The 26,951-nt window shown below is 36.6% G+C and overlaps 1 protein-coding gene across 7 annotated transcripts in view; it reads right to left on the bottom strand.

The window, feature by feature from the left end:
* LOC129741029 (1-phosphatidylinositol 4,5-bisphosphate phosphodiesterase epsilon-1-like) overlaps positions 1–26,951 on the bottom strand; it is a 75,525-nt gene that overhangs the window by 12,811 nt on the left and 35,763 nt on the right. For all 7 annotated transcript variants that reach the window (XM_055732721.1, XM_055732725.1, XM_055732722.1 and 4 more), the window contains 3 exons: positions 3,969–4,259; positions 3,711–3,856; positions 3,246–3,366 (listed from right to left, as the gene is read on the bottom strand). In XM_055732721.1, coding sequence (XP_055588696.1) covers positions 3,246–3,366; positions 3,711–3,856; positions 3,969–4,259 — 558 coding nt within the window. The remainder of the gene's footprint in view (positions 1–3,245; positions 3,367–3,710; positions 3,857–3,968; positions 4,260–26,951) is intronic.

Here is a 26,951-nt window from a genome sequence, read left to right as displayed (position 1 = left end):
GATAGCAGCGATGGATGATGAGATGCAATCTCATTACGAAAACGGGACGTGGGAGTTGACGGAGTTGCCGAAAACTCACCGCGCTATCGGCTGCAAGTGGATTTACAAGTGTAAAACTAACGAAAACGGGAATTTGGTGCGATATAAAGCCCGTCTTGTCGCCCAAGGGTTTTGCCAAAAATACGGGACCGAATATGATTTGGTTTTTGCTCCCGTTGTGCGTCAAATAACATTTCGTTTGGTTATGTTAGCAGGAGAATGTTAGCAAAACATCTAGACATCAAAACTGCTTACCTCTACGGGCAGCTTAAGGAGGAGATTTACATGCTGCAGCCTCCGGGATACGGCAGCAAAAATCCCAAAATGGTTTGCAGATTACGACGGAGCCTTTACGGTCTCAAACAGGCGGCGAGAATCTGGAACAAGGAAATCGACCATGTCCTTAAGTGTATGCGTTTTGTACCATCTAAAGCGGATCCTTGTTTGTATGTTCGCTTTGTAGATGGTAAGTACGAGTTTATACTCATCTACGTTGATGACGTCATAGTGATTAGCAATACCGAAGGCGAGTTTGCAGCAGTGGCCAACAACCTGGGAAAACATTTCAAACTGTCAGTTATGGGTGATTTGAAATTTTTCCTTGGTATCCAAATTCGATGCGAGAATGGCCGATTCCGTATAAACCAGCGGGCCTATTTGAGTCGGGTCCTAGAGCAGTTCGGAATGACGCAAGCTAAGCCATCCAAAGTACCAATGGATGTTGGCTTTCTACAACAAAAGGAGGAGTCAAGCAAGCCGCTAGAATCCGGTGATCAGTACCGCCGACTTGTTGGAATTTTGTTGTATGCAGCCGTGACAAGCCGTCCAGATATTTCGATCGCTACTTCAATTCTGGGGCGGCGTGTGCAGAATCCGACAGAGGCTGATTGGTGTGAAGCAAAACGTATTCTCCGTTACATTAAGGGTACGTTGAACGTCGAATTATGCTTGGGATACGATGAGCGGAATTTGGAATGTTCGGTGGACGCTGATTGGGCAGGTGACGTCAGCGACAGAAAATCAAACTCGGGTTTTCTGTTTAAGTTTGGTGGTGGCGTTATTGGATGGGGGTGCCATAAGCAAACATGTGTGGCTCTATCCAGTACTGAAGCTGAGTATATTGCCCTGGGGGAGTGCCTTCAGGAAGTCAAATATGTATTCAAACTTCTCGAGGATCTCGGTGAACCAATCCGTTATCCCATCATCGTGAAAGAGGACAACCAGAGTTGTATCGCACTCACCCAGGAAGGCCGAACGGAAAAGAAATCCAAGCACATCGATACGAAATACAACTTCGTGAAGGACATGGTTCGAGACGGTAAGGTTCGACTGGAGTATTGCCCTACCGAGAACATGGAAGCTGACCTCTTAACCAAGCCGCTTCCAGCTATTAAACTTCGACGACTCCGGGAGTTTATCGGCATCCATGAAATCAGCGCTGAGGAGGAGTGTTGAACCACCCTAATGGTTCGACATACATCAACTGTTTCATCGACTGCCAACTGGCAGCACTAGTGTTTTATCGACAGACTTGAACAGTGCTATTTCTATTATACGACGATATAATACATTCTGCTTTTACTTGTTACACGAGATAGTCGCGTATTTATTCTTATCCGATCGTTCCAACATCCGGTCTTCCACACCTCGCCACAGACATCACACATGTCACTCATCTGCCGAGCGGTAAATTTTCGAGATAATTCAAAATCAGGAGAATTTTTATAGCGATTTTAACATTTTTGGGATCTTTAATAACTATGAAGTTGGCAGCCTGAAAACTCTACCCGATACAACTGTGTTTGTTCGAGCTTTCTGATAAAGGCCTGTACTCAAGACAAAAACGCACCACTTTCTTTTGTTAATTATTTTTATTCCGTTGATGGAATTTAATGAAAGCTTAGTAAAGTTACCTATAAATGTAATGTTTAAATATGGTGACAATCTGTCAAGTGGTTCTTAAGAAAGCTACCAAATAAGGAGAACATTAAAAGGGGTGTAAACAATGTACTTTTCAATCTATCAATCGTTAAGATTGCTTCAGTCTCCCGGTTCTGTATGTTGATTATCCACCATGGGTGCAAGAATTCATCGCAGTTTCTGTCTAAGTAAGTGCTCCCATGCATTCTTTAGATTATTAAGTTCGACGAATCTCCAATGCAACGCGTACACCATACCCGGACCCCATGGCTTCGTATGAACTGTTATGGATGAATGTATTGTGTTGATGTAGGTTTATTTTGGAAGAACGCGACCATCAGGTGGGCTAGTTTACTTACAGGTATTCCGGCATCCGTGTATAAAAACGGAAAAAAACGAACACACATATAGCAGATCTCAGTGAAACTTCATGTTTCTTTGAAGAGATCTAATTTATTGAACTTTAAGGCGTATATTTTTCAAGGATATGATGGCTAGCATCTGACAAATGCTAAAACCACCAACCCACAGAAAGAGTACTATGTATGTCATGACTGAGATTCGTTCTCATGACCTCTGGCTTAGAAGACGCAATCCTCTAGACCACGGTTGGCGGCCACCTGGGCAGCTGGCAACTGATTGACCATTCTTATTATATAGTCAGTTATAAGAGGAAACCCATCTTACCTGTCGGTAACTTATGGGATTTGAACCCAAAAGTTTTCTTGCCGATACCGGGAATCGAACACAGTACGCCTGGCATTCCAAAACCAGACTCACGCCAGCCAGTTATATTATTGCAAAAATTTGGCGTTTATCATTTCAAAATCCAGTACATAAAATTTAAAATACAGTGAATTAAGGTGTTAGAATAGTCTGAAATTCTTATGAACTTTTTAAAGCTGATCTTGGGAGCGTCCAGTAATTATGAAAAATCATTGATTTCACGAACTAACTTATGGTCTCAGAAGAAATATTTTATTTTTAATCGCATGAATAAAGCTACAAGCCGCCAAATTTTTAATAATATCATGTTTACTCTCTAGGGTGGATTGGAATTAACACTGATATTATGATTTTTTATAAAATTTTTAGAAACGTCACTGACAGCTGAAAACAGACTTCCGAAATTCTAGTCCTTCATTTTCCTTATGATAAAATTTAGTGCTGGCGCGATAATATGCCATCTAAAATGTATCGAGCAAACATAAGAGATCCGTAAGTTAAAATTTACAGCATCTGGTCTAATGTACATGGGGTTTTAGGGTTCCACGATCAATACTTACCAATGCTCGAGAAACGGCATTTTTATATTCCGATGTATCAAAAACTGTTGCTAGAAAGTCATAAACTGAATTTCTGCTTCGGTCTGTTGTTAACTGCGAGATGTGTTCTGTTTGGATTGATCTGTAAATAATTAATAGACTTAAACATCGGATGTATTGTATCATTTATCAACATTGTAGGGAAATTTCAACTCATAACACACATTTCACTTCTATTGAATTACACTTTTCCGATACAATAATAGACGACGACACGCTGAGGAAAAATGCATTAGAAGGACGACTTTTAAAAGACGGAAGCAAGTAGTTTCCGCCGGCCTACAACCACTTAAACTGCTGGAGGCCGAAAGAAACCCCTTTTTCAATCTCTTTAATGTTCTCTCGATTTGTCACTGAGGCCAGCACACAGATTTCTTTGTTTTTTCGTTTTTGAATTAATAATATTTAAAATTTAAATAGACTCACTTTAGACCTTCTATTATTTCTTTAGCACCATTAAAATTTCCGATGTTCCAGCACGATATTGCAACACGTAACAAACATGCAAAAGCTGCTCTCCTTTCTTCTTGTGTGCTTTGCGTCAGAACAAAGTGATTGGTCCACGCGCTAGTCTGAAAATAGTAACAAATTGGGAAATGTACAGAAGCTGTTTCTATAATTTTAAAATGTTAAGATACGGATTCATTGTATAAGCCAAAATACAGAATTACAGTAGAAAATTACCTCTTCAAATCGTTTTTTTATGTTGTTCAGTGATGATAAATAGCAACAAGATTTCACTGTACTCGACACTCCGACGTTATCATTAATATCACTGATGGTAATGCCTGTCGAGGTTAGAGTTGCTGGAGAATTTTGCGATTCTTTCTTTTCACTAGAACTGTTCTCTGTTGAATTATTTCCCACAGGGATACAAGTTGTGCCATTGATGGCACTGCTTTGTAACTCGAAGTCTGTTCCAAATTCGTTTTGTAACTCATCAATTGCATCATTGATAAAATCGTTTGGCGTTACCTACAATAAGACAATAAGAAAAAATTCAATAGAATTACAGTTTTTAACATCACAAATAAGTAAGCAAGGCTGTGCGATGGATGGTAGGGAGTTTAAGGGGTTTAAACCCCGCATTGAGATTGAGATTTTTCATATCAAATTTTTAGTTCAATAAAGGAAACTACTTTAGTAATAGCACAGAGAACAGACGTACAAGCTAGCCCACGAAATTTGTGTAAAAATTTGAACCAATTTTTGTTTTTTGGCTGGGCCACCAGATGTCTCCAAACACACCAAAGAGAACTGTCAAAACAAAGCTAAGAAAAAATGACAAAGTTTCAGTCAGTTTTCTATAGGTCGTATGAGCTGCTTAGCATGCATCAAGAAAATCGCTGTTGAAGTTTCGAAATACGTTCATCATGTTGCATGAAAAAAAAACATAAACGTTATTATCTTTTTTCTTCAAATTTGTTAGAAATACAAAGTTTGAAACAGCTGGCTGCTAAAGTGATAGGTACTGCTGGGTGAGACTGATCGTCAAGAATGTTCTTGTATTTGATTGGACATAGGTGATGCATTTTCTAACATAAATCACTGTTCAAGTAGTGCGAAAACCTATACCAAAGCTGTTAGTTATCTTAACTGTCATAGTAGTGCCAAAATAAAGAAAGTGAAATTTCGCCCAGTTAAAAGTAACTCTGATTTCGTTTATTTAGCAAAAAATGAAAGCCGTCCGTTTTACTGAGACATTGGATTGATTTTTTGCGATTACCTCTTTTCGAAAACTGGGCACTTTAAAGATGATTTGTAACGTTTGAATGGCGCAATAGATGGGACTGTTTGTAGTAAATTTCTAACGTTTTTTTTTTGTGATAGCATTTGAAATTTTACACACTTTTTTGACGATATTTTGTTCGAGCTTGTACGTCTGTTCTCTGTGGTAATAGGCATAATACTCGATCCAGGAAGGTAGTTTAAAATACATAACTGTCACCAAATTTCAGATGACTGGCTGGCCTCCGACTGAATTGAATCCTGCACCTTTCACTTTACTAGCTCAAAGACAGTTATTTTTATAAAAATACTAGCTGATCCCATACGAACTCCGTTTCGCTTTCAACTTGGAATATGTCATGAACAGTTTGTATGAAATTCAATTGCCAAGCTTTTTCCAGATGCACTTCTGAATTCATTTTTGAGTAATAATTGCAAAAATATTGGATAATCACTTTGTCTGTCGTCTGCTACCAAATTTGAAATCAGTAACCAATTGAATGTGCCAAAAAACCACATGTCTAAATTTCGACTAAATCATTGCATAACAACTTAATTATTGCCAAAAAGCTAAACCCCTTTCGGGGGCTCTTATATTATCTTTGATATTTGAAATAGATTGCCCTTCCCTCAAAACTCCCGTGTGCAAATTTTCAAAGCAATCCATTGTTAAATAACGTCAATATTGCTAAAAACAGTGAAAAATTAATTTATATGGACGACCCCTTTCGTCGACCCCTGGCCAAACATTTGACATCTGCAATCGATTGCCTGTCCCTGAAAACTACCGTGTGCAAATTTTCATCCCAATCCGATGTATAATAACGACGATAATTTAAAAATATTGAAAGGTTTATATGGACGACCCCTTTTGCCGGCCCCTTACACTGAATTTAAAACCTGAAATCCATTGCTCATCTCTCCAAACTCTCGTGTACCAGTTTTCGTCTGAATCCGATGTATAATAACGACAATATCGCATCCACAGTGAATAGGTCATATGGACGACCCCTTTGACCGACCCCTGATTTTAGTTTGGATAAGTGAAATCAGTTGTTTGTCCCTAATAACTCTCATGTGCAAATTTTCATCCCAATTTGATGTATAAAAACGTCAATATCACTAAGATACTGAAAATTTAATATGGACGACCCCTTTTGCCGGCCCCTTACACTGAATTTGATACCTCAAATCGATTGCACGTCACTCAAAACCATGTAGCAATTTGCATATAAATACGATGTATAATAACGTCAATATCGCAAAAACAGCGAACAGTTAATATGGACGACCCCTTTGGCTGACCCCTTACACAAAATTTGACACCTGAAATCGATTGCTCGTCTTTTAAAACACTCATGTGCAAATTTTCAACACGATCCGACAAAAAGTAACGTCAATACAGGGTTGCTAGCGAACCGGGAAAACCGGGAAAACCTGGAAAAACTTTGGAATTTTATCACGTCACCGGGAAACCGGGAAAAAACCGGGATTTTCGGCACCTCACCGGGAAAATTGTCATGTTTGGATTTTTTTCACAAAATTTCTAAAATATTCTTAAAATTATTTCTAAATTTAAGAGCAGTTTCGATATGTATGATATTCGGATGGATATGAATATGGATATTTGTTCTTTGGTAACTCGGTATCATTTTGGTACCAAAACTGCAAACAAAAGTGGTATTTTCTTTAATTTCCTTGGTCTAGTCAGGCTTAACGAGGTTTTACACTCTCACTTAAAGAGGTGTGTTTTGAAAAAAGTTTGGGACTTGGTGTTTTCTCTCATTTATAGAGGTTTCTCGCTTATCCAGGTGCGACTGTATCAGTTTTAGTTTTCGACGTCAAATGATATATACTTATTTCATAAAATTATTTTATTCAAAATACAAATAATTTGGCAGCGTGAGACGTTTTTATGCAGAGTTACAGCTGTTTCAGCAGAAAAAAATATTGGATGTTTAATTTTGTTGTTGTGTATTTCGTTTGAATTGGCTTAAAGAACGAAGCATTATATTGCAAGAGTTAAGTTTTCAATTCTTTCTACGTTAAACTTTTGCTTAAAGTTTTCTATCTGGACTATATGTCTTCTGTTAAAATTGTACCAAAAAAAGCTCCTGTCGAAATCTAATGTCTTTATCCTGATACAAAATAATATCTTACATTCAAACGATTAAAGTTCAGCCATATCTTATACCCGATTTTTAATATATTCACGAATATTTAGTTCAAATGACTGCTTCTAAAGATATTCATTGTTATGTAAAAGAAAAAAAAAATTTTGAACATGTCTTTGGAATTGTACAAAAAAATATATAACTGCATTTAGAAAATTACAAAACATTTTCTTGGAATCTGATTTTTCTTTAAGTTTCGGAAGACAAATAAATAATATTATGTTTCGATGTATTTTTTACACATTCCGGTACCAACCATACATTTTTTTTAGAACTCTATAAAATTTTATAACATTTCACAGTGGCTGAAAAGTGCAACATTAAAGTTACAAGATCAATTTGACCGGACTTATTTTTGCAAATCAGTTGAAATTTATTTATTGTTCACGGTCTTCGACAACTTTATATCATTCAGACTGATTTCTTAATCTATGCTTAAAACTATCTTTACTTATATTATAATCAAAACAAACACAAACTTGATTAAACAATTTACACGATGTATCAAATGGGTTGTAAAATTCGTTTCTTCCATAATTAATTGTTCTTAGAGGCTCAAAATTCCGTAGAGAGCGAGTTGGGACATGATACGGTATCATTTCGACGAGGTTAGCACTGTCTATATTTCCGGATATAATGTCGAATATAAACAGGCGACGAAGAAGTATAATTCGTGAGCCGATCGGTTCGATGTTCAGGTTCCCACATCGGTCATGATAAGGTGGAAGTCTCTGAGGTTCATTCCATGGTAGATTAGGGAGTGCGTACCTTAATTGTGGAGCAAAACAACGAATAGATGCCAATTTCCTTAGATTTGTTTAAAAAAACCATGGAAATCTGTCAATTTGATACGAAAAGACTACGTGTTAGAAAACGCTGAAGTATTTGTCATGATTTCTAACCGGTTAATAAGTTTTGGGATACAATTATTGGACGTTTGAAGCCCTTTACATTGAACTTTTTTTTATTCACCATTACTTCATATCAAAAAAGAGTATCATTTATAACCGGGAATAAACCGGGGAAAAACCGGGAAAAACTTTGGAATTTCAAAACGAAAAATCGCTAGCAACCCTGTCAATATCGCGAAAACAATATTTGTCTCCTATGGACGACCCCCTTCAGAAGGGGTCATCCGAAAATCTAAAAACATTTTTCATCATTCCTGGTCCTAATGAGCATCCATGCCAAATTTCAGCTCTCTAGCTCTTAAGACGGCTGAGGCTATAGAGGACAAACAAACAAACAAACAAACATACAGAAATTGCTTTTTATATATATACTAGCTGATCCCATACGAACTCCGTTTCGCTTTCAATTTAGAATATGTCATGAATAGTTTGAATGAATGTCAATTTACAGGCATTTTCCAGATGCAATTCCGAGTGCATTTTTAAGCAATAATTGCAATAATGTTTATGTGCGTTCCCTTTTTCTGTCGTTTGCTACTAAATTTGAAATCAGGAATCCATTGACCGTGCCAAAATACCCCGTTTATGAATTTTCGTTTCGATGCGATACAAACTCACGTGATTTTTGCAAAGCAAATTTGACAGTTAATATGACCCCCTTTTTTGTCGTTTGATACAAATATTGAAATCAGAAATCAATTGACCGTCCCAACCCCAATAAACCGTGTAGAAATTTCGACTCGATCGTTGCAGATCGGTGGCCTCTTTTCCGAACTTTCATCCTTGAAATCGATTGCCCTTCCTTCAAAACTCCCGTGTGCAAATTTTCAAACTGATCCATTGCATAATAACGTCAATATCGCAAAAAAACAGTGAATAGTTAATATGGATGTCCTCCTTGGCCGACTCCTGATTCAAAATTGTATAATTTGAAACAATTGTTCGTCCTTAATATTGTCAATTGCATGAATTTTTAGACTATTGAGAGAATCTGATTTGACAGGTAACAATTCCGCACTCACTAACACCATCACATTCTTTATATAAACTATCATGTGCTAAAAGTTGAAAAGGGACTATATGAAAAAAAGACCAACATCAGAGTTCAGTTACTTCAAATTATTTCTATCAAAAAATCAATTTTCATACGCACCGTTGCCGTCTTCAACAAACTGCGCAGATTGCACCTATTTAGACCCCCGTGCAAATAATTTGCGCGCAGTAAAATCTGCTCACAGACCTATACATAGACAATGACACATATCTATATTCTTTACATCTTTTGATAAAATTGAATTAAAAACAATTGCGACTGGTGTGTCAGTAAAAATTGTCAGTGAATCCATAATTTTTTGGACAATTTTTCAGCAATTCGAAAAACGCCCGAATGATGATTTATTTGTTCCACTTAAATTCTTGTACCCGAATGTACAGAATGCATTCGGTTTTCTGTTCGTTTCTTTTCATTTGTTAATCGGTCAATTTTCGTTATTAAACTTCTTGGTTCGCATTTCATAATAATTGTCGCCAAAACAATAACGATTATGCCGTTTGGAAATGTGATTCGAAAATCAGAAGCGAGCAACGGCTGATTTGAAAAACTGACACGGGTTGTCTATGTGTGCGTCAGTGCGAAAATATTTCTGCGTGGAAATTATTTGCACAGGAGTCTAAATAGGTGCAATTTCCGCAATAATTTATATGTACAAATTTTCATCTCAACCCAATTTAATATGGATGACCCCTTTTTCCGGTCCCTTACATAAAATTTTATACCTGAAATGATTTGCACATCATTTAAAATACTCGTGTACAAATTTTCATCTTAATCCGATGCATAATAACGTCAATATCGCAAAAAAAAGCGAACAGTTAAAATGGGGGGTCGTCCCTGACTGACTTGCCCCTTATACAAAATTTAATATCGACAATTCGAACGCAAATTTTCTTTTAAATCCGATGAATAATAACGTCAATTTCACATAAATATTGAAAAGTTGATATGGACGACCCCTTTTGCCGACCCCTGAAACTGAATTCGATACCTGGAATCGATTGCTTGTCATTCGAAACTCTTCCCGAATAGACCAGAACCATGGTAAAACATGATTTTTACAATGAAATTCAATGTTTACCATATACTTCATGGTAGAAACATCATACTTGGTTGAATATTTTTGATACTTACACATTTCCACTTTTTCGTGTAGCTTGAAATTTTTGCGCGCCAAAAGTGAACTTTTCGTACGATTTGTTTTGATTCGCAATTCAGTACGTTAAGTTTGAAAAGAACTGTAAAATTATCGAAGTTTTTGAAGTAGACCACCGGTGAGTTGTATCGAAATTACGCGAAAAACATATTTTAAACTTTTTCCTCAATTCTAGCGATGCAAGTCCCGAAGTGCGAGACCCAATCCGATGGCTTCCGCAGGGCTTGGAAAATGCATCAAAATGCCATTGGGAGGAATGACCAGGAATCACCAAGCTGGAACTACCAACCTATAGTGACCCAAGAACAGCCCGGCTCGTGGTCTGCGGACGAAATAAATAAATGTGTCACTCGGAGATCCCACATCTTATGGTCTGCGGTTGTTCCAGAAAATATTTCATGTTCAACATGTTTTTTTATGTATTGTTATTTAACAAAGTGATATGTGATTGTGATGTGATGTAAATTAATGTATTTTTGGAATAAATAAAAAAATCTAAACATAATTAAAATAAAATTTTATTCCATGATCGCGAAATATTAATGACAATGACTTTCATCATCCAAGCAATAATCAAAATATTATGGAAAACAATGGGTTTTCATGGTTTTATTGTGAAAAAATGGAAGCTGTAAAAACCATGAACTTTATATTTTTCAGCTTTCCAATGTATGGGAAATCGCCAATTTTTTCATGGTCACGCTGCATAACAATACCCCTTTTTCATGGTAATTTTCGTCAAAACGATTAAATGTATGGTCGTAAACTATGAACTTCAATGTGTATTCACGATATCGTGGATCGTAAAAGTCATGGTGAAAACCATCAAATTCATGGTATTGTGATTATGAACTTCAAAGTTTTTTCAAGGTGCAAGTCTATTCGGGTTGTGTACCAATTTTCATCTGAATCCGATGTATAATAACGTCAGTATTACAAAAATAGCGAACAGTGAATATGGACGACCCCTTTGGCTGGCCCCTTACACAAAATTTGATATCGGCAATCGATTGTCCACCTCTAAAACCATCCGAGCGCAAATTTTTATCTCAATCCGATGAACACTAACGTCAATATCACAAAAATATTGAAAAGTTAATATGGACGACCCCTTTTGCCGACCCCTGACCCAAAATTCAATACCTGAAATCGATTTCCCATCTCTCAAAACCCCCATGTACAAATTTTCATCACGATCCGACAAAAAATAACGTGATAAACGCGAAAACAATATTTGTCTTGTATAAACGACCCCCTTGAAAAGAGGTCATCCGAAAATCTGAAAACATTTTTCATCATTCCTGGTCCTAATGAGCAATCATGCCAAATTTCAGCTCTCTAGCTCTTAAGACGGCTGAGTCTATAGAGGACAAACAAACAAACAAACAAACAAACAAACAAACAAACAAACAAACAAACAAACAAACAAACAAACCCACAGAAATTGCTTTTTATATATATAGATATAGGTATGAAGCCTTTGGAGCCAAAGGGCTATAAGTGCAATAAAACTTATTTGTGGTTTTCTTTGATTGATATTTTTCAGTGATTTACGACGATAAATATAACTGCTGTTTTTTACGTTTCGGCTTACTGAATTTCAGCCATCCTCAGAAAAAACTTGTTTTGCCGCGATCAATCAAAGAAAACCACAAGAAAGTGCGGTGATCAAAACCAAAAAAATAAAACTTATTTCGAGAAAACACGTTTTTTAGTTGATGCATTTGGCCATTTTCCATATCTATATGTATTTTCTGAAAATTTCTTTGTTTCCTCTCGAACTTAAAAATATGTAAATAAAATTTAAATATCTGAAAAAAATACCAGATATATGAAATTATTTTTATCGGCTATATCGGTAGAATTTTTATATTCTTTGAGTAAGAATATTTAAGAATTGAAAAATAATAGACGGATAAAAAAATAAAATAAAATAAAGTGAAAGATGTTGAAAATGAGCGGAAGAGTAATTTTAATTTGAAAAACTTTTTATCACATTTTATCTCTTTGTTCCTCACGGGCACTGCAAGTTTTCCTCTTGCAATGCGAACTACGAATGGCATACTATTGTGTGGTGGTAGCTACAATTCTATCTGTATCTACCACTGTATTACTATTTCACTACGCTGTAAAATTACATTATGAATGTTTTTAACTATTAATGGTTTCCATGAATAACAGTTTTAACGCCATCAATTAAAATATTCTAATTCTTAATTCCTTTTCCACATTAATCTTTTTAATTGTTCATTTCGTTATAGCCATTGACAAATTTGAAATTAAAAAAAAACAATTAGGAATCTTCATTGGAAAAAGGAGAATTTCAAATTTTGATAGGCTGTTCATTATTCCTCAAAGCTGTGAATTTCAGGCTATGGAACTTGTTGGTAAAAGAACTGAGTTTTATTTTTCAAATCAGAACTCAAATTTGAGATCATTATTTCTAAATTTGGCAATCAAAACTTTAAAATAACGAAAATAGTATGATAAATTATTTCTAAAGGAAAACTTTCGTAACTATTGTGAAAAATCTAATTTAATCTTTTACATTTTAAAACTCGTGATAAAAATCAGAAAACATCAGATTCAGAAAATCATCAACTGACACATTCCACCGTGACGTGAAATCACTTTTTCGGACTTTTCTGCACTGTTATCATTCTAGAAGTCAACCAATTTACTTGAAAATGAAAAAAAATTGTAGCAAACTGTCGCTAATTGAATTTCCTTCAAAATGAATATAATTGGGTAATTTTAAAATTTAAGTTGTTTTGGTCGTGATTAATTACTTTTGTGATCTGATTCTTAGTTCCTGTGTGTGATACTTTTCCTGTTTTGTTTTGTGCTATTATTTTTCCTGTTTCTTGTTTCATAATCAAGTTTTAAACTTGAAGATCAAATTATAAACGGATAATTTATGATTCCAAATGCACATTTGTAGCAGAACTAGTTCGGTGACCTTATTTTTTGAAAGTTAGAAGAACATTTCATGTGTATACGTAATTCAAATCATCGAGACGGTCATATTATTGCGGTTACTGGGAAAATTTCTAATCGCGCGACGGTAGCCTTCCGTGCGGTAGGCTAGCCGGAGCAGTAAACACAGTTAAAAAATTCACTTTTACTCACTAATTTCATTGAAAAGTTAAGAAGTAAATTCTTGAATCAATCTTCAAATCATTATTTTGCAAAAGAGGACAAAACATGAAGTCATCGGAATGAAATATTATTATTCTTAGAATTCATTGAGATTGAATTAATTACGAGCGTTAAAATCCCAGACAAAACAAAAAACATTATTGAAAACACATTTTTCCATAGCCTGAGAATTAACGAACTTGGCATGACAAAGATTTTTGATGCGATAAATGCGTCTTTGATACTTTATATGCTGGTCGATTTCAATTATGTTGTCGTTAAAATGTAACAAATCGTATATGAGAAGTTAAAAAAAGGAGTTGTGTACGGTGAATAATCTATTATAGGAAATAATCCCAAGCAACCAGAATTCCCTTAAAAAGGTTCCATAGAAGATTAATCAGCTCTTGTTTGTGTCTGAAGAAAATGCTAATCAGCCCAAAATTTAAGTTTTTAAAGCTACTTTCAAGTTCGTTTAGGTGGCTGTAGAGAACGCTATTCAGCTTCTAAGAGAATGTCAAGAAACTTCTACGCGCAGAAAAAAAAATCCGATTGACAGATTGCTCTGACAACCAAATGTCAGATTGCTAGGTTGCCAGTCTATCATGGTCTATCTCATTGATTTTAATTATATTGTTTTGATTACAAATGGGATTGGGCCTGCTAAAAAGAATAAAGCCTGCTCTTTACTCTTACACAGATTTCCATAAGAATGACAGCTAATCGGAGTGAAATTGGAGTGAAGGCTATTTCTCTCCCTGTTCAACACACGAGAAATCGTATACCGGGACTGCGAGCGCGCTCATCGCCCAAAGCTGCTTACGCCTAGCCTAGAGAATTGAAACGCTGCTCTCTAGGTTGCAATGAAACTCACCAGCCTCTCGACCAATCCAGCAATAGTTAATTGCCACTGTAATGATTAGTATTTAAACTTAATGTCATTTGAGATGATTGAATGAGTTGGTCAATAGATTGTACCTTATTTCGTTTAAAGGACTTTCAGTACACAATATGAATCATAACAAAAATTCGCATCATCAAAAATTCATTCGAATATCTTAAGATTTATAAGAAAAATTCGAAAAAAATTTGAATTCCTTTTGTAAATATCAGTACAGATATAAACAAAACAAATATCATGACAAGAAATTGACAGACATTTTTGACATGTCGCTTAGAATTCCCATGTAGGTTCTTTAAAACATCTTCAAGTATCTTAATGGTGCGTTTTAGAATGTAACGCGAACGTGATCGACCTTCTTGAAAGACATTTTTGACATGTCGCTTAGAATTCCCATATAGGTTCTTTAAAACATCTTCAAGTATCTTAATGGTGCGTTTTAGAATGTTACGCGAACGTTATCGACCTTCTTGGAAGAAATTCCATTAAAAGCGCTTAGAAGTTTCGTTATCGATAGTTTAACCTTTCAAAGAACGATGGAAGTTCCTGAGTAACTTTTACGCGACAAGAGTCACCTGAAGTTCCCGTAAAATATTTTTTCAGCCAAACGCGACTTTTGGTTGCTTGGGATACCATTTGCATCGCAAAAAATGGAACTGCGCACTCATAACTGCGAAATTTGTGCGATTTGTCAAATCAGTATAAAATCTGACGGTTTTCTACACGCTAACCGCTTTTCAGTTAAACTTTATACGGATAACTCCGACTGCAAAACGTCGTCGACATTCTTCTCGCATCGCTCATCGAGTACGGTAGTGCTTTCTATTCTTGCGATAAAGTGGTGCGTGATAAAAGTTCTTCTTTGAAGATTCGGGTTTGTGTGCCGTGATAGTTACTTTGTGTGTCCGGGGTTATTTTCCGTAACGAGGTAACGAAGAACTGGAACATTTGACCGTTGTAAAAGGCTTCTCGTCAACGCCGTTGATTGCCAATCTTGGCCGGCTCAGCGGTGAGGATCACTTAGTGTAGCCACGTGGTTTTGTTTTTTCACTCCCATTGTGTGCTGTTACGAGAACTGTGCAGTGAGATTCGAAGAATTCAACATCACCAGCAAGCAAGCCGCTATTGTGTGTTGATAGAACGGTGACCGTGGAATCATCATCGCCGTCCATTGTGTGTGATCGCACAGCCATCATCAGAGGGAAAGAAGGAGCCCCAATAAAAGCAAGTGGATTGAGTTTTTGTTTTATTATTCATTATTCCTTTTTTTTCTTTTTTCTTCACTATTTCTACCATTCTATACTTTTCATCTATTACCGAACATTTGTAGCTTCGTGCATATTTTATTACGGTAGACTTTTTAGTCTCCGTAATAAAGTATGGACGAAGGCGGGTGTTCAAACCCAGGAGTTTCAATGGATGTTTCAGAGAACTCTGTTAAAACTCCTGGGAAGACCAACCGACTCCGGGTCTACCCAGAGGACCCATCCTTTTCTGGTCCGTGGATGGTTTATTTCCGGCCCAAGTCGCACGGTAAAAACCTTAACGTGATTCAGATAACTAAAGATCTGGCAAGATGGTCCTCCGTAACCGAGGTCTCTAGGGTACGACCAAACAAATTGCGGGTTGTTGTGGCTAGCCTAAAAGCCGCAAATGAAATTGTTGGTAGCGACTTTTTCAAGTTGGAGTACCACGTTTTTGTCCCCTCTCGAAACGTAGAGATTGAGGGTGTAATATCTGAAATGAGTTTGACGCCTGAGTATATTCTGTCTAAAGGAGTAGGCAAATTTAAGTCCCTCGATTCAACATCGGTAAAAATCGTGGATTGCCGACAACTTTCATTTGCCACCACCGAAAACGGAGACAAGAAATATTCACCGTCAGGCTCATTCCGAGTGACATTCGAGGGTACCGCCCTCCCTCACTATGTTTTGATAGGTGGCATTTTAAGGCTTCCCGTGCGACTCTTTGTGCCTCGCCCAATGAGCTGCAAAAAGTGCATTAAAATGGGACACACGGAGTCCCATTGCTGCAACAAGGCACGCTGCGCTCGTTGCGGGGAGAATCATGAGGAAGGAGCGTGCTCAGCAATAGAACAGAAATGTGTCTATTGCGGGGGCTCACCTCATGATATCTCCCTATGCGAGGCATTTAAGAGTCGCTGGGATAAAGAGAGGCGCTCTTTGAAAGAACGATCTAGTCGTTCTTACGCCACCATTTTGAAGAGCGCTTCTCCCCCGGCCCAAACTCAATCTAAAAATATTTTTTCTGCACTGCCAGTTGACGTTGTGGACTTAGATTCGGCAGATGAAGGGATTCCATTCATTTTGTCAGGTAACTCTAGGAAGCGCACCAAGGTGTCTTCTGCAAAAATCCGGAGAAAAATACCACCTCCAGTTCCCCCTGCATTCAGTTTTTGCAATAAATCATCAACAATAAATCAACAAGGAGTAATTCCTCCCGGATTTCGTGGAAAAATTCCATCTCCCAGTGACCCAGCAGTTCCAGGAACATCCAAAACATCAGCACCGAATGTAATTTTATCAGCACCAACTAATCAATCGGGTATTTTCAAATTATCTGACATTATTAACGGGATATTTTCATCGTTCAATGTTTCAGATTCTGTCAGAAGCATTGTAACTTCTTTGTTACCCATTGTAAAGACATTTTTCCAGCAGTTGATGCAAACTTGGCCCCTTCTTTCAGCGTTTATTTCTCTCGATGGCTAATTTAACAAGAGAGGTCAGAAATATCACTGTATTACAGTGGAATTGTCGAAGTCTTATTCCTAAAATGGATGCGTTCAATTATTTACTTCACAAAATTAATTGCGATATTTTTGCGTTGTCCGAGACATGGCTTTCTTCTCAATCTAACATCTCATTCCACGATTTTAATATTATCCGTCTGGATCGTGACGATTCTTATGGAGGGGTGCTTTTGGGGATCAATAAGCGTCACTCCTTTTATAGAATTCACCTTCCATTATCAGGCGGAATTGAAGCTGTTGCATGTCATACAACTATAAGAGGTAAGGACTTATGTGTTGTCAGTTTGTACTGGCCTCAGAGAGTTGCAGTGGATCGAAATCACCTAGAGGACCTGTGCTCAGTGCTCCCTGAGCCAAGGTTGATCCTGGGTGACTTCAATTCTCATGGAACTGTCTGGGGAGAACAAATTGACGATAGTCGTTCTACTCTTATCTATGACATTTGCGACAGTTTCAATTTAACAGTTTTGAACACGGGTGACAAAACACGGGTACCTAAACCTCCTGCAAGACCAAGTGCAATTGACCTCTCACTCTGCTCAACTTCACTATCATTGGATTGCCAGTGGAAGGTAATCTCTGATCCCAATGGTAGTGATCACTTGCCTATCGAAATTACAATCACCAATGGGGTCGACTCTTCTAATACCATAAATATGACATATGACCTTACAAGACACATCGATTGGAAGAAATATGCAGATACGATCACTACTGCGCTACAATCTGTAAATGGCTTATCACCCACGGAGGAATATAACTTCCTTGCTCGCTTGATTCATGAAAGTGCGATTCAATCTCAAACGAAACCCATCCCAGACCCATCGGTTCGTCGAATACCTCCCAATGCATGGTGGGACAGCCAATGTTCCAAATTGCATGCCGAAAAGTCGAAAGCATTTAAAACCTTCCGAAAGCATGGCACACTTGACAACTTCCGATTATATACTTCCCTTGAAAATCAATTCAAAAAGTTGATAAAAGGAAAAAAACAAGCGTATTGGCGTAATTTTGTGGGAGGTTTGTCACGTGAAACGTCCTTAAGTACATTGTGGAAAGTGGCCCGACGCATGCGTAATCGTACTTCAACTAATGAAAGCGAGGAATATAGCCATAGTTGGATCTTCAACTTTGCACGAAAAGTTTGTCCTGATTCAACACCTGTGCAAAAGATAGTTCGCAATGTGCCACCAGGTAGGAGTGAACTGGATTCTAATTTTTCGATGGTTGAATTCTCACTTGCTCTCCTCTCTTGCAACAACTCAGCTCCGGGAGTGGATCAAATTAAATTTAACTTGTTGAAAAACCTTCCGGATGCCGCAAAATTTCGCTTGTTAAATTTATTTAATCAACTCTTGGAGCATAACATTGTTCCCGAAGATTGGAGACAAGTGAGAGTTATAGCTATCCAAAAGCCCGGGAAACCTGCATCCGATTTTAATTCCTATCGTCCTATAGCGATGTTGTCTTGTATACGGAAGTTAATGGAGAAAATGATCTTGTTTCGTTTGGATAAGTGGGTAGAAACAAATGGCCTCCTTTCAGATACTCAGTTTGGGTTTCGAAGGGGCAAAGGGACAAACGATTGTCTTGCTTTGCTGTCTTCAGAGATACAAATGGCGTACGCAAAACGTGAGCAAATGGCTTCAGTGTTTCTAGACATAAAGGGAGCTTTTGATGCAGTCTCAATAGAGGTGTTGTCAGACAAGTTGCACTCTCGGGGTCTGCCACCACTATTGAACAACATCTTATACAGCTTGCTTTGTGAGAAGCATTTGAACTTTGCTCACGGTGATATTGCAGTTAGAAGAACCTCTTACATGGGCCTCCCGCAGGGTTCATGTTTGAGTCCACTTTTATACAACTTTTACGTAAGTGACATCGACAGTTGTCTCTCTGAAGGCTGCACTCTAAGACAACTTGCAGATGACGGCGTGGTGTCAGTCACAGGATCTTCTGAGTCTCATCTGCACAGACCTTTACAAGATACTTTAGACAGATTGTCTTCCTGGGCTTTGGGGCTTGGGATTGAGTTTTCCCCTCAGAAAACGAAGATGGTTGTTTTCTCTAAGAAACATAGACCTGCTCAACCTAAGCTTCAACTCCTAGGCAGGACGATCACTCAATCGAGATGTTTTAAGTATCTTGGGGTTTGGTTTGATTCCAAGTGCACCTGGAGAGCTCATATTGAGTATCTGAAAGGAAAATGCCAGCAAAGAATCAATTTTCTCCGTTCCATTACCGGCACCTGGTGGGGAGCCCACCCAGAAGATCTTATAAAACTCTATAGAACAACTATTCTTTCAGTAATGGAGTATGGCAGTTTTTGTTTCCAATCAGCTGCCAAAACACATCTAATTAAACTCGAACGTATTCAATATCGATGTCTTCGAATAGCTTTGGGTTGTATGCCTTCAACGCATACTATGAGTCTCGAGGTTTTGGCAGGCGTACTTCCTCTCAGAGATAGGTTTTATTCACTATCTCTTCGGTTCCTCATCAGGTGTGAGGTCATGAACCCATTGGTGATTGCTAATTTTGAAAAGCTACTAGAGCAAAATCTTCAAATTAAATATATGACTATATATCATGAATTCATGTCTATGCAGGTTGATCCTTCATCGTTCTCTCCCATTCGTGTTTTTCATCCTGATTACGACACTTCCTCTGTCCAGTTTGATTTGTCCATGCAGCATGAAATCCGTGGGATTCCGGAACAACATCGTTCCCTTACTGTTCCTAGGTTCTTTGATGCAAAATATGGACACGTCAATGCTGATAAAATGTACTTTACTGATGGTTCCCTTATAGACGGATGTACCGGGTTTGGAGTGTTTAACCAAGTTACAAGTGCATCTTACAGTCTTCAATCTCCATGCTCAGTGTACGTTGCTGAATTAGCAGCTATACATTGGGCTCTGGAAAGTATAACCGCACGACCCGTTGAACACTACTATATTGTTTCGGATAGTCTCAGCTCGGTTGAGGCTATTCGCTCAATAAGACCCGGTAAGCACTCGCCGTACTTTCTTGAGAAGATACGGGCAACGTTGAGTGCTTTATCTAAACGCTGCTTTTGTATCACCTTTGTTTGGGTGCCATCACATTGCTCAATAGTGGGTAATGAGAGGGCAGACTCACTTGCAAAGGTGGGCGCGACTGATGGCGACATTTATCAGCGTCAAATCGCCTTCAGTGAATTTTACTTTTTGGTCCGAAGAAATTCTCTTATCAACTGGCAGCGCAAATGGAACGAGGATGAGATGGGTCGGTGGCTTCATTCGATTATTCCAAGGGTAAGCCTTAAACCCTGGTTCAATAGATTGAACCTGAGTCGGGATTTTATTAAAACATTTTCCCGTCTCATGTCCAATCATTGTTCCTTAGACGCGTTACTCTTTCGTGTGAATCTCGCTAGCAGCAATTTATGTCGTTGTGGTCAAGGTTACCATGACATTGAGCATATTGTTTGGTCGTGTGAGGAACATCTTATCGCCAGAGCGAATTTCATAGACTCCCTTCGGGCCCGAGGTAAACCACCTAACGTTCCAGTAAGGGATGTGTTGGCTGCGGTAGACCTAGATTACATGTTCGAAATATACCTTTATCTCAAATCTATCAATCTTAACGTTTAAACATCTTTTTCCTCTTCTCCTTCTTATTCTATCCAATAATGAATCGTAAACACAAAAACTTGACTCCAAATCGAAAATCTGAGCCGTTTCAAGTGGATAACATTGTGACAAAAAAAAACCTTGTAAAGTGCTAGATATAAGCAATTTTTGTATTATAAAAACGGAACCTCGGCTCCGTAGAACTAAAAAGTATGAGCCGTTTCAAATAAACGAATTTATAAATAAAAACGTCGTCGAACTCTAAACTTATTTAAACAACTATAGGTTTTCATTTTTTTTCGTGATTTTGTCCGCTGATTGACCCCATCGCAAACAGGTTTTTTTTATTATTCATTTTTCCGTGATTTTGACCGCTGATTGACCAAGCTCAAGGCAAACACATTTTTTTGTTTTATAAACAATAGATAATCCGATAATAATATTTGGTATACATGTTTGTTTGACAACTTTTTATTAAATCATCTTTCAATGTTTTCCGCTTGTTCATCCGATTTAATTTCAGTCGATAAATAATCCTTATGTAGAACAATGCTCATTTTTTTCTTGAATACTGTAATTTTTTTTACAGTGGTACCCTACGGGAGCCCAAATCAGCTATCGCAGAAATAGAAAAAAATAGTGGATCAGCAATATAAACGGAACCAAGAAGGAAGGTTGATGAAGTTTAGAGAGTTGAGGTAGGGTGGGTGTTACTAATTTGGCATATGTGCCTAACGTTAACATGCCGTTTAATTTTGACTGTTAGTGACGTTATTTTCCACTTATCACAACTAAAAAAAATTTACTGTGTAACGAATCATATGAACTCTAATTATACATGCGATTTATTTAACTTACTATCAGGGGTTCTTGTAAATACCAAAGTATGTTCACATTGAACAGAATTCTTAACATTTTGCTTCAAAACAGCTTTTTATTAATGGATATAAACTAAATTTGTCAACCGAATTATTTAAAAACATTTGAAACGCATTATTTTCCATCATAACTTTTGTAATTATTATGTTAATATCGGTTGTACTCCATTTACCCGAAAACCATTGCCCAGAATGAAAAATCCCCAGAATTCCAATCGCCAGAAAGAACCATTCCCCAGAATTTTTTTCCGCAGACGAACCATTCCCCAGAAAAATTTTCGCCAGAATGTACCATTTCCCAGAAATTTTTTCACAAAAATGAACCATGTACCAGAAACTTTTTCGCCAGAAGGACCATTTCTCAGAAAATTGAAAACATTTATCCTTACTAGAAATTATTTAAAAAAAAGAGGAATTGTTACAAAAAAAAATGGGGTTTCATAACTTTATTCTTTTGCGGCAAGGCCGCAACCAAAGAGGATGAAGGCGCTGAGGCGGCACAAAGCCGCCGAAGCTCCCAAATCCGAGGAGGCCGCCGACCCGCCGTCGGAAGCGGCGGCCCTAAGACATTGGTCTAGGTCTGCCGGGGCTTCCTAGGTCTGCGTGAAAGCTAGGGGTGATCCCTTAGCCCCGTCCGCCACGCGACAGCATGAAGGACAAAACGTCTTTCAAGTTCGAACGCGCAGCGTGAGGAGTCGTAAACCCAAAACGGTTTTTTGAAGGACCATGGTAAGCATTGAATCAATTAAAGTACCCAAACCATAAACAAAGCACAATATTGGTTCTAAAATAAATTTAGTTGGAAAATTTCAAAGTCGTAGTTTCATTTAAAAAATCATTTTGAAAAAATTAATTTCGAATCATATGAAATTTTCAAGAATTCATTAGAAAAAAAACAAATAAAAATACTAGGGGAAAAAATCTGGGATTTGTGCCATTCTGGTAAATGTTCCATTCTGGGGAAAAAAATTCTGGGAAATGGTTCATTCTGGGAAAAAAAATTCTGGTAAATGGTGCATTCTGGGGAATTTTTTTCTGGGAAATGGTTCATTCTGGGGTTTGATTTCGGGTATTTGTCATTCTGGGAAAAATTCATTCTGGGCAATGGTTTTCGGGTAAATGGGATACAATCGTTAATATCATGTGCATTTTTTGCAAAAAAATTAAAAAAAAAATGCTATATCCATAATAAGGATCACTTTTATCAGTGTGTTCCTAATTATGGACATAGAAAAAGTATTCCAAACTAATATCGAAGTTATAGCATGCTACTGACATGAATCTAATTGACGTAAAAACGTTTAAACTAACTTTATCTTAACTTTATTTTCAACGCATTGTAAAATAAATGGTTTTAAAGTTAAAATATGATAGTTTTTTTTAACTTTAGTTTTCTTTTGAGTTAAAAATATTGAAAACATATATTTGCCAGGTTTGCAGGTTTTATACACGCAGAGAAAACTTGGATTTTGAAACGAATTAAATCTGAGTTTGATTCAAAATATTAATTTTTTTGAATCAAACTCCTGTTTTCTTTGAATCAATGAATTATTGTTTTGATTCAAAAGTATAATTTTTGAAAGAAAGAATTAATTTTTTGAATTGAATAATTTTGGACTTTGATTTTAAACAAATTCTTTAATTCAAAAGAAATTTGTTCAATTGCATATTTCTTTTGAAACAAAGTTAATTTTCTTTCAACCAAATAAAAAAGTTTTCAACGGAGAAGAATAATTTTTTGAAACAAAAACTTCAAACTTAGAAGATATTTTGGATTGACTTGCAAGAAGAATAGAAAACCGAAAAATCGAATAAAGTTCGGCCGCTTGTTTTAAAAATCAAACCAATGAATCGGAGTAAGCTTTGAATAAGGAGGATTCAAGATGCCAAATTATAAGTGTAAGTTAATCAAAAAGTGAATATTTAAGTGAATTTAAGATTTTCTAAAAGCGCTTGCATAGTTACAGGACCACGGCCGACGAATAGATTTCCAAGTCCCTTCAAACATGGTGAAAGCTGCGCAAAGTAACACCTTCCCAAATCCCGCGGTCTAATTATCTTCGGCCCAACCTTCAACGGCAATCACCAGTCGGACCAGCCAGCAGCCGAAGTGGCTTCCGAAAGTTTATTGACCGGCCCACGGAGAATGCAAAACTTTGTCAACGATATTAAGGACCTGGCAATTCGATTATAGTTTTGTTTGTGAATAATAAAGAATTTAAGATTTCAAATTGTTTCTTTATATTATTCAAACTCCTAATGAGAAATGGTTCAATGAATAAATGCTTTTAAATCTATAACTAAATGACATTTGAACAAAAGAAAATAACTTTTAATCAAATGAAACTGGTTTTTGTATCAAAGCATAAATATGTTGAATCAAAGATTTTTCAAAAAATGCATTTAAACCAAAAGATTTTTTATTTATCCCAAAATCAAAGGAAAAAATCCTTTGTTTTTGCGGTCCTTTCCTTTGAAAAAAAAAATCTTATTGCTGCGTGTAGAATGCGACACTACATAATATGTAAAAAAAAATACATAGGTATATTTTCTATCGGTGATCAAACGACATTTTCTTGATTTGAAGAATTGGAGAAAGAATCAGGAAAAAAAAAATTAAAAAAGGAAACCATCAAAATACGCAGAGAAAACTAGTGCCAATTCAAACAAAAGAAATACGTTTTTGAATCAAGGTTTTAGTGTTATTTGAATCTAAATCTTTTTTTTTTTATTTATTTTTTTTTTCTATCAAAAGGAAAGAAAACTATTTTAAGTTGATGAACAAGAATTTTGAATTAATGTACTGTAAAATTCTTTAATTTTGATTAAATTTTCTACGAAACCAACAACGATGGAAAACATTGTGACGGAAAGTTCTCAATACCGTGGAGGATTTTCGGTAAGTTTTCTTTAAATTCATCTGAAGTGAATTATTATTTTTTTAAATTAGTTTCAGATCAACTATTCAGCCGACCACGCGACGATTGGTTCTAAAGAAAGTATAGAATTGAAAGCTGCGAAATTTCAAGTTTCCCAATCGGCAGGTGTCATAATCTTCACGGTTTAAAGATGTTTATAATCTGATCCGCTTGTTGGCCAAAAACTCGTTCAACTTTAGCATTTTGAAAACTAAGTATCTTCAATATTTTTATCATTTTTGTGTCATATTAACATAGAGAACAGACGTACAAGTTCGAACAACAAATCTTCAAAAAAGTGTGTAAATTTTCAAATGCTGACACCCGAAAAATACGTTGAAAATTAACTTGAAACATTGCCATCTGTTGCGCCGTTCAAAAGTTACAGTGGTTACAGATCAAATTTTCAAGTGCCCAGTTTTCGAAATGGTGTAATCGTAAATGAACTCATAATTAAACTAAAATAGACGGGTTCTATTCACTACATGCTAGAAGAGTTACTTTTAACCGGGCAGAATTTCACTCCCTTTATTTTTGCACTACTGAGAGTAAAAGCAGCGGTCAGGTGTCACAGTTATAATAACATTCCATTTTGACACTTCGACGGCGCACCGCAAGGTTTCAAACCAGGTGTTATCTTGCTCCTGAGTGATTAAAAAGCGAGCCAGGAGTCAAATTTGAATACCGGCCAGCTCCTGATTTGACAGGTGCTAAAGGAAAATTTACAAAAAAAAAATAGCAACAAGCAACAAGACCTATCGGTGCGTCACCAGTAGCAAAAATGGAAACAAGCTTAGCATTTATCGGTGCGCAAATGAGCTGCTAAAGCTAAAATAAGACCTAAAATGTGTCCTAACACCTGGGCGGGATAGCACTTACCGCTGCCGCTGATCCGAGGCAGTTAAAATTACTAATAAATTTGGAATAAATTTTTGCACTTCTTGACCGGTTATCGTCAGAAGACAGTCGGCTATATCCAGTCAATTAGGAACATTCTAGACAATCAGTATTACCCATCAGAACTGATTCTAGACATCTCAAAGCGGGTTACTTTCAAGTATCACTTTTGCATTTCATTGTTCAAAATTCAGTACCTCTTCCTCGAAGGAAATAGCGATTTACTTTTAAGATATTTTTCCATTATGCAACGTGACGAAAGTGTTACGAAACTTCAAAAGTGATTTTCTCGAAACATGAAAAACAGTTCATACGACCTGTTCAAAACTGACCAAAATTTTATTTTTTTTTTTCTCAGTTTGGTTTTCTCTTTGGTGTGTTTGGAGACATCTGGTGGCCCAGCGAAAAAACAGAAATTGGTTAAAAACCACTGACCATACTGACTGGACACTCGGTTTCGTTCTTTGGATAATTTTTCCAACAATACGCAATGTCGATTCCAGAGCGCGCATCGATCGACTTGAAAAAATGCTATCCCAGTTAGGAAATGCCACCCAACTTTAAAAATAAAACACGCAAATTCTACGATAAAATCGGGCTAAACAGGACCATTTTTCCTACAGGGCATTTTTTGTCAAATTTTTCAGGTTCGCCACCTACAGTCGGTATTGCGAACCTACAAAATCTGACAACAAAAAAATAGACAGAAAATGGTTGAAATTTTGTTTTAAGTGTCATGTCAGTATGGTCAGTGTAAAAACGGTCGTTGGAAATTTTATACAAGTTTCGTGGGATAGCTTGTACGTCTGTTCTCTGTGTTATCAACTCAAATGTTTTTTTTTATTTTCCTCTCTTCTTTACAGGTAGACTTCCGAAAATTTGGCTCAGGATGAAAGCGAAATGGCAAAACTTTAGACAAACTTAGAAATTTAGATAGATAAATTTATTTGAAAAATGAAATTTATTAGGTATAAAATTTGTGGTATGAACCTACTATTTTTGTAGAGAAGAAAGAAAATAATTAGACCAAAGAAAAAATGTTTTCAAATTAAAATCAATATAACTTTGGAAATAAAGGAAAATTTTATGGCATCAAACGAATTCGACGATTCAAGGTATTTTAGTTTTTGAATCAAAGTATTTCAGATTTTGAATCAAAAAACATTTTTTGATTCAAAGAGAACATTTCATCGAAGCAAAGGGAAATGTTTTTGAAACTAAGTCATTTTTATTTGTCCCAAAATCAAATGAAAAAATTCTTTGTTTTCACGGCACTTTCCTTTGAAACTAATTTTTGATTTCCTGCGTGCAGAAAGGAAATTTAAAAATAGACTGAATAAAATAAAAACGTTTTAAACTTATTTGTATCTATTACTTTGAATTTTCTAGTTATTCAAACATAACAAATGTTAAATAAAAAAAACAATAGTTGAAGAAGAATAAATCAAACAAGTTGCAACAGTATCCATTTGAAAGACAAAGTTTGATTTTTAATAAGCTTAACATCCCTTACTTTCTTCAAAAC

Source organism: Uranotaenia lowii, chromosome 2, assembly GCF_029784155.1.
Source record: "Uranotaenia lowii strain MFRU-FL chromosome 2, ASM2978415v1, whole genome shotgun sequence".
Taxonomy (NCBI): domain Eukaryota; kingdom Metazoa; phylum Arthropoda; class Insecta; order Diptera; family Culicidae; genus Uranotaenia; species Uranotaenia lowii.
This window is presented reverse-complemented; position numbering and strand designations above follow the sequence as displayed.